At 41.5% G+C, this 14,277-nt stretch overlaps 1 protein-coding gene across 1 annotated transcript in view; it reads left to right on the forward strand.

Moving 5' to 3' along the window:
- The window catches only part of RMND5A (required for meiotic nuclear division 5 homolog A), a 57,547-nt gene extending 43,868 nt beyond the window's left edge, over window positions 1-13,679 (forward strand). Inside the window, exons 5-9 of the mRNA XM_007118886.4 lie at window positions 5,284-5,450; window positions 6,145-6,310; window positions 9,331-9,433; window positions 11,413-11,567; window positions 12,821-13,679. Coding sequence (XP_007118948.1) covers window positions 5,284-5,450; window positions 6,145-6,310; window positions 9,331-9,433; window positions 11,413-11,567; window positions 12,821-12,884 — 655 coding nt within the window. The 3' untranslated portion in view covers window positions 12,885-13,679. The remainder of the gene's footprint in view (window positions 1-5,283; window positions 5,451-6,144; window positions 6,311-9,330; window positions 9,434-11,412; window positions 11,568-12,820) is intronic.
- The last annotated feature ends 598 nt before the right edge of the window (window positions 13,680-14,277 follow it).

Consider the following 14,277-nt stretch of genomic DNA (forward strand, 5'->3'; position numbering starts at 1 on the left):
GGCCCGTGAGCCATGGCCGCTGGGCCTGCGCGTCCGGAGCCTGTGCTCCGCAACGGGAGAGGCCACGGCAGAGGGAGGCCCGCATACCACAAAAAAAAAAAAAAATAAAAAAAATAAAAAATCAAAAGTTTTCTGCTAGAAATGCCATTAGCCAGAATACAGCGCCCCGTTCACTTATTAACTGTTTGTTTGTTTTTTTTTTCTTTCTGTCATATGTCTTGTAGTGCTTTGTAGAAAGTGGATCAAGTTTTTGGTGCCGATTGTAGTTTCGTGCTTTTGCAGTCTCGTGTGCTTTGTTGTTTTTGGATTTGCTGCTATCAGGTTAATTAAGGCTGTTCTACCCCTTATTCCTGCTCAGTGAATCAAACAGTCCAATATTCAGAGAACTTCTAGCGAAGACAACTTCAAAAAATTTTGAAGGGGATTAACTGGTACATGCTGATTCCCACCGAGTTGGTTCTATAAAAATCAAAGCAGCACTGAGTATTACGTAGAAATGCCTAAGTAACTCTTTTAAATGTAATTTTCTTACTGATGACTTTGGAGAACGTTAGGCCCCTATCCCCTCAGTAAACACATGTTAAGTAGCTTATTATTGTCTGTCTGTGCCAGTCTCCGGGCTCAGTGCTTCCGCGAGCCCCTTCATTGAACGCCCATAACCCTCTGAGTTGCCCCCGCTTTACAGTAAGGAAACAGACTTGAGAGCATTAAGTAACAGACTGCCCCGATTCACACCACAGAGCCAGGATTTAAAGGTCCATGCATGTTTGGCTCTATTAACCTGTGCCCTCTCTATCGCTGTACCCCATGCAGAGTAGAAGGGGTACCGAGCTGAGCAAGGCAGAGCCCCTGCTTTAAGAGACCAGAAACTGTCCTACCAAGTAGATTGTGTGTGAAGAGCTGAGAGAGATTCAAATAAAGAACCTCTTGAGTTCTGTGGATGGAGAGATGAGTAGGGAACTTGTAGATAATATGGTCATTGAGCCTGGGCCTTGAATTTTTCAGTTCTGTTCTCAGCTACTCAATTTGTTTGTACTTTTGTAAAAATGTAAATAGCACCTACACTGGGAGATAGGACCATGGCTTCTAATTTCCTAGAAGGAACAAGTCCTGTATCTGGACCAGCTTTCATTCACCTGGACACATCACTGTTGATGGTGGTGCATATTGCTACATCAGGTTGTCTGAATCTGTTTGCATGTTTTTCTTGGCCTGCACCTCTCTCTGCCTCCATTCTGTTCTCAAGAGGGCTCTTATTTTCCTCCTTTAATTCTTTATACCGCAGGACAGATGCCTCTAGTTTACCCTGGTGGCCAGCCACCAACCGCCAAGGTGAAGGTGTTCTTCACCTTCCCTGTGCTGCCTCTCGGCATCAACCTCTTGGTTTTCCAGCCTTCCCGCTTAGAAGGAAGAGTGGAGGGGCAGAGATCTCGGTGATGATAGGCCCAGTTCCCAAACTTCTTTCTCCACTGTATCACTCTGGGCTGTCTTTGCCTTTATAAAGTAACCTCCTGCCTCTGAGGTCCTTATGTCTTTCCTCTCCCATTTCTTTTCTCTGTTGAACCGATGGGCAGTTCTCTCTGCACAATTCCAGTATGCCCAAATTTCATTTTACCACAGTTTAGTTAAATAACACCAATTCCCCAGCAACACAGTTCAGATTTCAGTCACCATGAAGTATTGTGAGTAATTGCATAAAATAAAGACTTCTCTGCCAGCTCTTCAGTCCACAGATCACTACATAGTAACATATGTGCATCATGATGATCATGACTGGTCACCTCACTGCTTTTTCAGTCTGTTGGTGATTGGTCACAGTGCAATTCATTTCACCCTCAGACAGCAAATGTGTGGTTGTATTGCCTCCTTGCGTCTGCTGATAAGCCCACATGACACGTTACAGAAATGAATCATTGAAAGAGGGACTTGGTCAACAAAGATGAATTGCTAGAAGTGAAACTGAATGCACTGAGGAAGATTTGAAAATGGTGACAGCAAAGTGAAGCTAGGACAAGAGCTAGGCCCACATGAAGCTATGGTACGCTGCATACTGAAAAGTCCTATGAATGTAAAAACCAAGGTTGAAGGCTCTTCAACACCTTTTAATTTAAATCGCACTGGGAACAGAAAGCTGCTTGTGGTTTAAATGATGGAGCATTTACTTCTACTTTGTTTGTAAAAACAAACAAAACAAACCAAAACATCTCCCATCAGTTTGTCTAACATTCAGGCCAAAGTGCTTAAGGTATTAGTTGCCTCATTGAAAGAAAACAGTTATAAAAGGAGATTGAGGAAGGACTTTACTGTCAGTAAAGGATGGTTTCATCATTTCAGAAATCATCATGAATAGACTAACGTTAAACTGTCTAGGGAGGCTGCTAGCGTGGATAAGAAAGCTGCTGTGAAATTCATACCCAGATTCCAAAGATTAGGTAAGGCAGGTGTTATGATGATTGTCGAGAGAGACAACCCCATCAAGAACTTACACAGCTAGAGATGTAGGACCATGAAGTGATCATGAAGGATATCACAATAGATGAACTCTCATATTAGGAGGCAACAAAGAGTGTTAAACCGACACTTACCTGGCTGGTTAACTGTGGCCCAGGAATTAGGGTCAAGAAAATACAAACATGGGGGCCCGGGTACAATCCTGGGGATGAGGGAGAGGCCCCATCGGCAAGGGTTTCACCCTAATGCTTAAATGTGCCTACATGTTTGCGGGACTGAAAATGGGGTATATCGTCCTTAGCTTAGAAAATGACATTTTGCCAGAGAGGGAGAAACTTAGAAATGTTTATTCTAATCCCTCGCCTTGTGAGATTTAAGCTTAATATAATATTCAGGAGTGAAATGAAGATAATACAGTGTTTCAGAATAGAATGACAAGAAATATGACTCTTAAGAAACACGTGAAAACTTGTATTCTATGAATTTAGGTTTTGCATTCTCTCTACACTCTCTCTGCAGCTCCTTTTTGTAATCGGTATCTACTTTTCTAAGACTCTTGTAGGGGGACAGCAGTCAGCAATGCCGGTTTTTCCTGATTATTTTGTAGCCCTGTCTATAGCAAAATTTGAAAGTGTGTCAAAATAAATTCAAGTAGTAAATTAGGAGTTACATTGTCTAAATGCCTCTGCAAGTTTAAAAATGAGGTACATGTATTTATAGCTTGAAAAGCTTGAATTTCTAATTCATAGCCTGAATTACTTTTAACGAAAGTAACTTGCAATTACCGTTAGCTCTTTGATGAAAAAAGAAAGTTAAGAAATTTTGTTTAGTTTTGCATTAGCTAAAGAAGTTAAGTATAAAAATAAGTAATATATGTTCATTATAGAAAGCGTGGAAGACTATCGTATCTTAGAAATCACTGTCACCTGGACTGCTGTTGGCGGCCGTTCACTGGTGTGCCCTCCTGGGTGTCTTTGGCCCCCTGGTGCTGCTCGAGTAGTCGGTGCCCCGTTCCAGTGGGTCACGGTCCACACCGTAGCAGTTGATGCGTGAATCCAACTTTCCTAGGGTCACTCCTGTTAGAAATTTTGGCGAGTAGAATTTATTTTTTTCCTATATATCACAACGTTTCCTCCCCTTTAACATTGTGTCATGAACATCTGCCTATAAAAATGGAGCTTTTCCTCCTTTGTGAGTCGCCCACTTAAGGACTTGGCCCTTTTCGGTTGGTCTTCATTGTTCACTAAAATTGGTAGTTACCCTCTGTTAGTTCCCTTCTTTGACTCTTGCAAACGCTTGGACATATACCTCATATCCGAAACTGAAAAAAGAAAAGGCTCACTGCCTCTCTTTACTTGGTAGTAGGAAAACATACTCATGCTTTTTGGAGTTAGAAGGGAGTAGGAAAAACTTTGGTGAGTGATCTGTTTTAAATACGCTTGCTTGGACCTGGAAGTCAGGAAGGTACCTGACAGACTGGAGACGGGCAAATGCACAGTACTTTTGGTACTGACAGCTGGTGTTGGGCGTTCGTAAAAGAGAGCTGCTGGAGGTACCTGGTCGGTGTCACCAAGTCAGCAGACTAGGTGTTGCAACCAGGCTGCATTAATCTCAGTGCCACGTAAGGATCCAAGGCTTACTTAAATAAATTTAAGCAGATATTTCCAAGGGCCAAGTGATTCGTCTTTTTAAAAATCACATTGATTTTGAGGTCAGAGAAGCTTCATGATTTGACGCTAAGAGGTGGATGTATCAACAAGTTGATTAGAATATTCACATGCACGTGCAGACCTTTTTGGGAAGGACAGGATCCAGTGAAAGTGCTGTTCCATGAAATCTAATCCCGGTCAACTGATTCATTGTGAGTGACTCGAAGCATTTTACTCTTGTAGTTTGTAGAGTAACTCAGTGTTTATATTCATACCCAGTAGTTCAGATTTTGAGGGTCCTTAGTGAATTGGGTTAGGTGGGGAATATTTGTCCCACTAAAGGTCAGATTAAAGAAGAATGATACTAACATCTTCTACATGTTAATATGTTTAAAGAAATGAAGCAGTGCTTCTTACCACTTGCGGGCAAATCTGATTTTAACAGCTGGCTGATAATGCTTTTCTGCTTTAGTGCTCACCTTTAGCTGGTAGTCCCAGCTCAATATTGGTTATTCCAACTGTTTGTACTCTAGAGGCCTGCGTCACTGTACTTGGGATCATTCAAAACTGCATGTTGTTCTTTCCCTCATTAGCACTGTTTGTACAGATCTTTTGGGCGCTGTGTGTTGACACGATATGTTATTTACACAGCTTTATCTGCCTGATTAGGCTGAAGGCATCTTGAGGGTAAATATTTATGATTACCGTTTTTAATCTCAAAGCACGTATAGCACCAAATCTTGCACCAGTGAAAGTTTAAACATAGATGTTCCCCTTCAGCATCTTGTGTTTCATTTATAAACATGCCAGTTTAACAGGAAAAGAGTAGTCGGTCTAGGCAGTCGGTAGTCAAACTCGTGGCTGACACCTGCTTCAAAGTGTGGCCTTGTACAGTTCCAAATACGTCAGGGACGGTCTTGTCTTGGTGTTAAACCTTATTAAATATGTAATTGTCATCTAACTTAATATTTTTTCTTTCTTTCACTGGCTGCAGAGCAGCTTTAGGTGTAGTTTGTTTACTTTCTTTACGAAAGTCTCTGGGCCTAGGGATTGATGTTACCAGTGACTTCCACAAGATGGCAGACTAAACCGATTTTTTGGTGTTAGGTTTCAAACCATTTTTAACAACACACACGCCCGTGCTCTTAATTACTGTTAAAAATCTTTTTTGCTTTTTCTTTAGATGGGCGGTATCAAACCGAGAAATGCTCATAGCCCAGAACAGCTCCTTGGAATTTAAGCTACACAGACTCTATTTTATTAGCTTGTTAATGGGTGGAACTACAAATCAACGAGAGGCGTTACAATATGCGAAAAATTTTCAGCCATTTGCCCTGAATCATCAAAAAGGTGAGTCTAGAGTCAGCTGTTTTTAATGGTTGGAACAGGACCGTGGCCGCCACTGGAATTTAAGTTTATCTGAACTAGATCTAATATACATTTGCTAATAAACTGAAACAATTGTAGATGATAAATCACTTACTAAAAAAAGCTTCTTGGCTGGCTCTAGAACAAAAGTAAAGCATTAAAGCCTCTTAATTGAAAAGTCAGAGAGAGACGTTGCATTTTGGGGGATTCTACATTAACCTAAGAGGAGACAGAGAAAACGTAAAGTATGCACTTGCCCCCGGCATCCCCCCACCGTACTGCTGTTATGGCCACGACAGAGTGTCTGAAGGTGCAACAGGGTAGCAGCAGTTAACTCCCAGGTGTCAGTGTAGAGGGACTGACTAGTTTTACAGCCAAAGATATGTGATGACCCCATTTATGACATTATTATTACTTCTCTAGATAATGGTAATTATACTGTGCTGTGTATAAATTATAAGTTCAGTATTTAGTGCTTCCCTTTCCTCTTCTTTTTCTCTGTGCTGTTTCTTTAGTAGAAACCAAGCTTAAGTACCAGAATTTTAAAAGACATTGTCAGTAAGTTATTTTATGCCATGTCAGCTGGGGTAATTCTTGCCTTTTTCAATGTATTACTTGCAAGCTCTGTTTCAGATGTGATCATTCACACCTCCAAATTGCTGCTGCTTTTGTTTAGACATTCAGGTTTTGATGGGAAGCCTCGTGTACCTGAGACAAGGGATTGAGAACTCACCATATGTTCACCTCCTTGACGCAAACCAGTGGGCTGACATCTGTGACATCTTCACACGGGATGCCTGTGCCCTCCTGGGGCTCTCCGTGGAGTCCCCACTCAGTGTCAGGTATGGAAATTGTCCTATTATTGAAATGTGCGTTGCATTGGTTAGTTCTGCTTAATTTGTTGTCTAGTTCTTGACGTTTAAAGCTGAGAGAACATGTGTCTTCCTGAAGAAGAGTACAGTTGGTATTTCAAGAGGTCATCACAATTGGCAGTGACCTAGTTCTAAGTGTGGTCTGTGATCCTTTGGGGGGGGTCTCTGAGAGCCTTTTCCACTGTGTTCACGTTGTGGGTTAAACTGCTCCAGCCTTAGCACAGATGGGGGCAGTGGTCCCAAACCCCACAAGGACTTGCTGTGTTCCTCATCCACCACACACTTGTAGATATTTTAGTTTTACTTAAGAATGTTCTCGACAAAATGTTAAAAATCACTCACTTTATTAAATTTCGACCTTTGAGTATACATCTTTTTAATATTCTGTGTGGCCAAATAGGAAGCTCAGATAAAGCACTTCAGCTCATGCCACATCATGAGACAGTATGATGATTGTCTCAAGAAAAAACATCTGTATAATGTTGGAGTTATGAGCTAAAAACTAGTTGCTTTTTTTCCTGGAACACAGTTTTTACCTGAACACAGTTTTTACTTTTACTGTCTTAGAAGACAGACTATAGTTACTCACACTCAGGTTTTTGGCAGATATTTATTCAGATGAATGAAGTAAGCTTGTCGCGTCAGGGAAAGCAACTGGTAGTATCTTTTGCTACAGTGGTAAAATGCAAGATTGTAAGCTAAAATAGAAAGTTAGGAAAACTTGAACCGACCACTGTAAGCTTGACAGTTCTCCAATGCTTAAAGACATTTCTGATGAGATTGGTGGTAATAGTAATGAATTTGAATTTTTTGATATTACATAATGAAATGTGCTAACACTTGGAAGATCAGTAAGATCTCACAAAATCATGCATGAGTAAAAGATTCATTCAGAGTACAAGACCATTGGATTTTAGTGGAGCAGGGTACAAAAGGTACAATGGCAAGGATTCAGAGTCTACTTTCCAACTAACCTTTAAAAAAACTAGTACTTGTTGGGACTTCCCGTGGTCCAGCGGTTAAGACTCCATGCTCCCAATGCAGCGGGGTGGGTGGGTGGGTGAGGGGGTGGGGGGTGGGGCTGGGTTCGATCCCTGCTCAGGGCACTAGATCCCGCATGCCACAACTAAAGATTCCACGTGCTACAACTGAAGATCCCGCGCGCTGCAACCAAAGACCCGGGGCAGCTAAATTAAAAACAAAACAAAACTACTATTTGTTGAGTTTTGGTGTGGCATTAAAGAAGAATATCCACAGTTGTCTGAAAAGGTGGTTTAAGTACTACATATCTGTGTGAGGTTAGATTTTTTCACTTACTTCAACCAAAAGAATACATTGCAATAGATTGAATGCAGAGGAAGTTGTAAGAATCCAGCTGTCTTCTGTTAAGCCAGACATTAGAAAGATTTGTAAAAACGTAAAACAATGCTGCTCTTCTCGCAGGTTTATTTTGGGTTTGGAAAATATAGTTATGTTTTGTGAGACTGTTATTTATAGCGTGTTTTTTATTTTTAAGTGAATTAATCAATATTTTAATTCTCAGTTTTAATTTCTAATACAATAAATAATGATAGATACAACCCACAAAACTAAATGCTCTTTGAGATCCTTAATGTTTAAGCCGGTAAAGGGGTCCTGAGATCCAAAAGGTTTAAGAACCAGTTTTAAGAAATAACTTTTTGGGGGCCTCCCCTGGCGGTCCAGCGGTTAGGACTCTGCTTCCACTGCAGGGGGCGCGGGTTCGATCCCTGGTCGGGGAGCTCAGATCCTACATACGCCTTGCGGCACAGCCAAAAAAAAAAAGAACCTTTTTAGCCCTTCTATTTATTTGGCTCCTCCAGTGTTTTGAATCCCTGCTACGTGCCAGGCATTGTGTGGGACACAGAGATGAATAAGGCGCAGCCTGCGTTCCATAGGGGCTCCACCCGAACGTAGGAGACAGACTCGTGCAGTTAACTGTAAGGTGTGGTGGGGCTGCAGGTCTGGTTCTCTGGGACAGACTCTGAAATGAGCGGAGACTCACGTGCAGGAAGTTTACTGGGATCAGCCCCTGTGGGGAATGAAAGCAGCAGGATCAGGCAGAGGGAGAAGCTGGGCTGTGATACAGTCTCACCAGAGGCCTCAGTCCACCCCTGCGGAGCTCTGGAGCTGCAGTGGCCTGTGGAGTTGTCCCAGGTTGGTACAACTTTTGTATCCTCAGGTGGAGCAGTCATCGAACGTGGCCCTGGTCAGGTCGCTTTCTCCAAATGAGGACAGTCCTGAAGAGGGACTCAGTGGAGAGCTGACCGCCAGCACTTCTAGATGAGAAAGGTGCTTCTGCCCTGTACAGGGGTGATCTGGGTCTGGAAGGAACTGTGCAAGAAAATGTTTCAGAGTGTCATTAATGTTAAGAATGCCATTAATGGACTCCCCTGGTGGTGCAGTAGTTGAGAATCCGCCTGCCAATGCAGGGGACACGGGTTCGAGCCCTGGTCCAGGAGGATGCCACGTGCCGCGGAGCAGCTAAGCCTGTGCGCCACAACTACTGAGCCCGCGCTCTAGAGCTCGCGAGCCACAACTACTGAGCCCACGTGCCACAACTACTGAAGCCCACGTGCCTAGAGCCCGTGCTCCGCAACAAGAGAAGCCACTGCAGTGAGAAGCCCGGCCACTGCAATGAAGAGTAGCCCCTGCTCGCCCCAACTAGAGAAAGCCCGCGCGCAGCAGCAAAGACCCAATGCAGCCAAAAATAAAATAAAATAAAATAATTTTAAAAAAAAACCAGAATGCCATTAATGACTGGTAGGCAGAGCTTCTTAAATCTGGTGGTTTTGTAAACTGTAAGACTGTGTGTGCAGGCACGCACGCAGAATAGAGGGCTTTGTACTGCTTTGAATCCAGTGGCCGGGGTCCTCTGCACATAGCACGGAGTCTGGAGGAGCTGGCGTTTCCTAGGACCAAGCTTGCTGACACCTGGCCTGGCATTAACATTTCCTCTTCTGCCTTCCCAGTTTCTCAGCAGGTTGTGTGGCGCTGCCCGCTTTAATTAATATCAAAGCTGTGATCGAACAGAGGCAGTGCACTGGAGTTTGGAACCAGAAAGATGAATTGCCTGTGAGTGCCATTTTCTGTTAGTTATTACCTCTCCCGTCATTAGAAGAACGTGGATGTTAAGGATTTTAAATGCCTGTCTTGCCTTTTAATCAGGGAACGTTATTGTAGCCTTTTGACAGGGGTTCTTTTATGTGTATGTAGACATGATTAAACAGTAGAAGTGGGGAGCTAGTACATTTTGGAGGCGCTGGAGTAGCTTTCTTACCATTTTGACTTAGAGTGGCAGTGACAGCTAATGAAGGAAAGCATCAGAAGTGGGGAGGGTGGATATACTGTAGCATGTGGTGTGTTTTAAGTGCAGTTGCTAAACCACTCATGCTGTGAACTTCTTAAAATATGAAAGTAGTGAGTGAGTCAACTTGATTTAGTTTTGTCTGAAACATTGATATTTATGAGATCATGGGCTTGTGCTGGTTATATTTTTCTAATACCAATTAAAATAAGTGTCTAGCCGTTAAAGGTTGTCGCAGTGACACCTGCGGTCATCAGTGGCCCTCCCGTGCTGTGTGTCCACTGTTGTCATGGACTGGGCCATGGTTTTAAACATCTGCTCCAGTCACTTGCCAACTCTCTAACTTCTCAAAGCAGTAGTTTGTCCATCTCTGAAATGGGGACCATCCTTCTCTTTATGGGGCTATTAAAGGCTGGAGGTAACAGCGGGATGCTTAGAATAATATAGGACACATAGTAGGTAGTCAGGTTTTGTTGCCGTAGTAGTTATGACATGGAGCAATAACACAGGTCATCGTGTGTGTATGTTTCCATCAGGCCTCCGACAGTAGGCACTGAAGCTTTGACGGGAATTATCATTCGTGTCATGACTTGGTCACAGATCCTAAAGGGCTAAAATATGCATTTGGCTTTTTCCTTTTTTTCTGCCACCCCTGTGCGCAGGTTTATCTGCAATTACCCTGTTCTTCCAGCTGGTAACTGTCGGTTGGTTGCCCCAGCTTCTCAGAGATCTGTCCTGATTAAAGGCGCAGGTGCACTGCCAGTCCTGCGTGTGGTCGGGACACGAGAGGTCCCCTGTATGGCTGCTGCTCATTGGAGCAAGTGAAAAGAACTTGAGCCTTCGCTCGCTTTGCTGAGGCAGGTGCCTGCAAGAACCTGGCGGTTTCCCAGGTGTATTGTCAGTATCTCTGACACTTGCGCACTAGAGCAAAACACACTGAAATCTGAATTCACCCAAAGCCTGTGTGTCAGGGTAATAAAACAGTTGCGGGGGAATGATCTGGTCATTTTTTCTCAGGATTATTGTTACACTTTGCCACCTTTCTTGAAAGAATCTGAGCAATAGACTTTTATGTTGATTATAGCCATTTTAGATTTAAAAGGAAAGAAAACAAAGAACCGATGTTTGTGGAGCCTCTGTCCTGTGCTAACCGCTATGCTAAGGTGATTTCATAGCTTTTGTTTTGTTCACTGCAAAGAGAGATAGCTGATACAAGTGCTATGAGCTCAGATGGATGGGTTGTGAATTCTCCTGCTGAACTTTAGTTTAAAGCCCTTGTTTCAGGTAGTTTCTCTGGACAGTTACACAGAGAACATGGAAAAGATCTGGATCTGAAACCCACACAGCAGTAAACAATGTTTAGCCTGCCTTTAAAGGAATTATCACACTGAATTGTATCACCTAGCTAAAAGGTGCTGTAAAAACAGGATTTCTGGTGGGTTTACTCTTCGCTATATCCTGATGAATTTTCAAGAGTATTTGACTTCTGGAGTGTTGCCTTGCCTTTGACTCTTGCTCTCAGGCATCAGAATTTGGTTTGATACATAATGTTAAAAATAATTTAGAATTATGAGGTAATACTTTGAATCCCAAAGACTGTCCGTCTTTGCTTAGTTTAGAAGAGCGCTGTCAAAAGTTACCTTCAGATGAGTAGGTTTGATAAATGTTCTTTGCTGCAGAGTACGTATTGACATGTGGATGGTTTTCTGTAATATAACTTGAGCCTTTTACCTTTTTTTAAAAACAGATTGAAGTGGACCTTGGTAAAAAGTGCTGGTATCACTCAATATTTGCCTGTCCTATTCTTCGTCAGCAAACAACAGATAACAATCCACCCATGAAATTGGTCTGTGGTCATATTATATCAAGAGATGCCCTGAATAAAATGTTTAATGGTAGCAAGTAAGTGTCTGACTTTTTCAATGGCGGTAAAAAAGAAGAAACAAATACTCTTTTGGAACTTAGTGGGGAGATAAGTAACAAGGATAAATAAATGTAGCTAGAATTTAGAAATAAATAGATTTCTTAACTACTTATTTAGTTTAGTGGGTGGTATCTTTTCTCAGTCTTTAGTCTTTGTTTGTGAATTTATTGATTAGATTTATAAGCATGATCTTTAACTCTTAATTTTTGGGGTGGGTGGTACGTTGTTATCCCAGCCCTTCCCCTCCCTTTTACACAGATGGTAGCATACGAAACACTGTTCTGAACTTCGCTTTTTTTCACTTAGTGATACATCTTGGAGATTTTTTTTATGGTGTAGAAAGAGCCCTCATTCTTTTTTAAAGCTGTAGATTATTCTGTCATATGGAAATGTGATAATTTATTTAACCAGCTCCCTAATGATGAGCATTTAACTTTTGTTACTGTAAAGTGAATTACCGTATCTATATGTGATTTATAAATTTGTAGGATTGTAATTCAACAGGTGTATACATTTGTAATTTCTATACATAATGAGCCCAAATTTAAAAATACAGTCTCAAAACCCTATTTCTAGCTAAGGCAGCTAGAAAATTTCTCATTGGAGTTCATTTCAGACCCATTATGGTGAAGTCTTTCTTTTAAGAGAAAGCCCTGAAGCTGTTCATGTTCTTCCCAGAAACCCTGGGAGTGCAGGTAGGTGGTGACTTGAAGCCAGAGCTTGATCTTGGTTCAGACCATGCTGGTTTCATGCGCCACTGCAGGGTACCGTGTGCCACGACAGGGCGTGTAGGCTGCTCTGGGTAGGCTGCATGCCTTGTAGGCTTAGCAGCTGGCATCAGATGTGCTGCATGTGAGTGGATTGTGACACCAGTACCTCTGAAAGTCATTTTGAGATAGGTAAAAGCTAAACCTCGGAGAAGAAAAATTGGATTTACTTCTGAAACCCCAAAAGCAATTTTCAGAACAGTTGTCTTTGTTTTCAAAATAGTTTCCACTGATTTCCACTGAAGAAGAGCCTTGAAGTTTAGCATCTGGCTTGGATGGTGTTTATTTGTGACCCTTCAAAGCTTGGCTGTTACATTAAGGGAAAGCACAGTTAATCCTCAAAGCAAAAATCAGACGTGTGTATGTGTGTGTGTGTGTGTGTGCAATTGTTAAAACTAGATAAAAAGTGAATGCTCAGTACTGATCCTGTTTCTTGATTTTAATGTTTTCTTTCTTGTCTTTAGATTAAAATGTCCATATTGTCCAATGGAACAAAGTCCAGGGGATGCCAAACAGATATTTTTCTGAAGAAATAACTTTAGTTTGCAATTTGTAAGTGAAACTGAATCGAGAGAACGTTCCATTTAATGCAGCTAACCAAGGACTCCCATGTTTATATAAGCTAATGCTCCGGAAACTTTGCCAACATTTTAGTGTATACACACTGAGGGGAGTGCTCCAGATGAATATTATCATAGGGCTTTATTATATTCTTGGTCTTCATTTCTGATCAAGTAAATACACCAGCAGTTGTCATTCAATGCAGGTTTTTGTACTTAATTATATGGTGATTTTTTTACTTTTTAAGAGCAGAAACAGAAATTTACCTTCCTGCCATGTGTTTAATATTTCTCCCGCTTTTACTTTTGTCATTCTCCTGATAACTGTAAGCCTTGAGGATGTTTGTGAAAAGCTTTATTTCCTGTTATGTATACATAATTAAATGCAAATTCTTCAGAAAAAGTTTGAAAAACTGAATTGTGGTTATGAAACTAATTTGCAGGGGTGTTTTTGCTTAAGGAAGAGAGCTGTGATAGATTCCAAATTTGCTTTCTGATGTTTTCCCTGTTCCAGCTCTCACCAAGAAGTCAGCAGACCTGCATCTGAGGTCTGCTTTTGTAGCCCCAGCTGGCTGCCTGTTGTAAAATTCCATCACCAATTTATTAGCAGGTTGGTGTGAGCAGTTTTCCACTAGAACAGAGTGGAAGCAGTACTATTGTTTCTCTGCTTTTATTGCCAAGAGGTGCTTGTTTTAAAAGAGTGTTCAATAAAACAAAATTGTGAAGTTAGAAGTGTTCTTAAGTTGATATTTGCTCTCTTGGTCTTGGTAGCCCTCTTCTCTAAAATCTGCTTTCAGGACTTGGCTGTTTATATTGCATTTGTATATCATTGCAAGCACAGTGTTGCGTGTATGTGTATATATATATATATATATATGTGTGTGTGTGTGTATATATATATATGTGCACCAGCATCAAACATTGTGTATCTGGAGGGGAAGAAGCATGTTCCAGTCCTAAAATGCAGTTACCAGACTCATCACTTTCAACCCTTAAACTTAGAAGCTAACAAATTTTCTGTAGTGCAGAATATGTTTATTGCTGTTTTTGTATTTGAATAGTATACTGTTCAATGCCTCTCTTCTGCAAAGCATATCATCTCATTGACTGTGAATCTGTATATTATTCTAATGGATACAGATTATGATCTTTTCTCTTGTGAGGTATCTTCATTTAATGCACTGTCCAGAAAGAGCCATGTGTAAGAGTCTTTCTCTGTATGCTGAACTACATGGAAAAGACTTCTGTGGACATAATTCTGACTTAAACCCATGAAGTTACTTCGTCTTGAGAAGAATGTCATATGGAAATCACCAAATACTTTGCAACTCTGTGTCGTCTGACACGGAACTGAATATCAA

This window comes from Physeter macrocephalus, chromosome 12, assembly GCF_002837175.3.
Source record: "Physeter macrocephalus isolate SW-GA chromosome 12, ASM283717v5, whole genome shotgun sequence".
Taxonomy (NCBI): Eukaryota; Metazoa; Chordata; class Mammalia; order Artiodactyla; family Physeteridae; genus Physeter; species Physeter macrocephalus.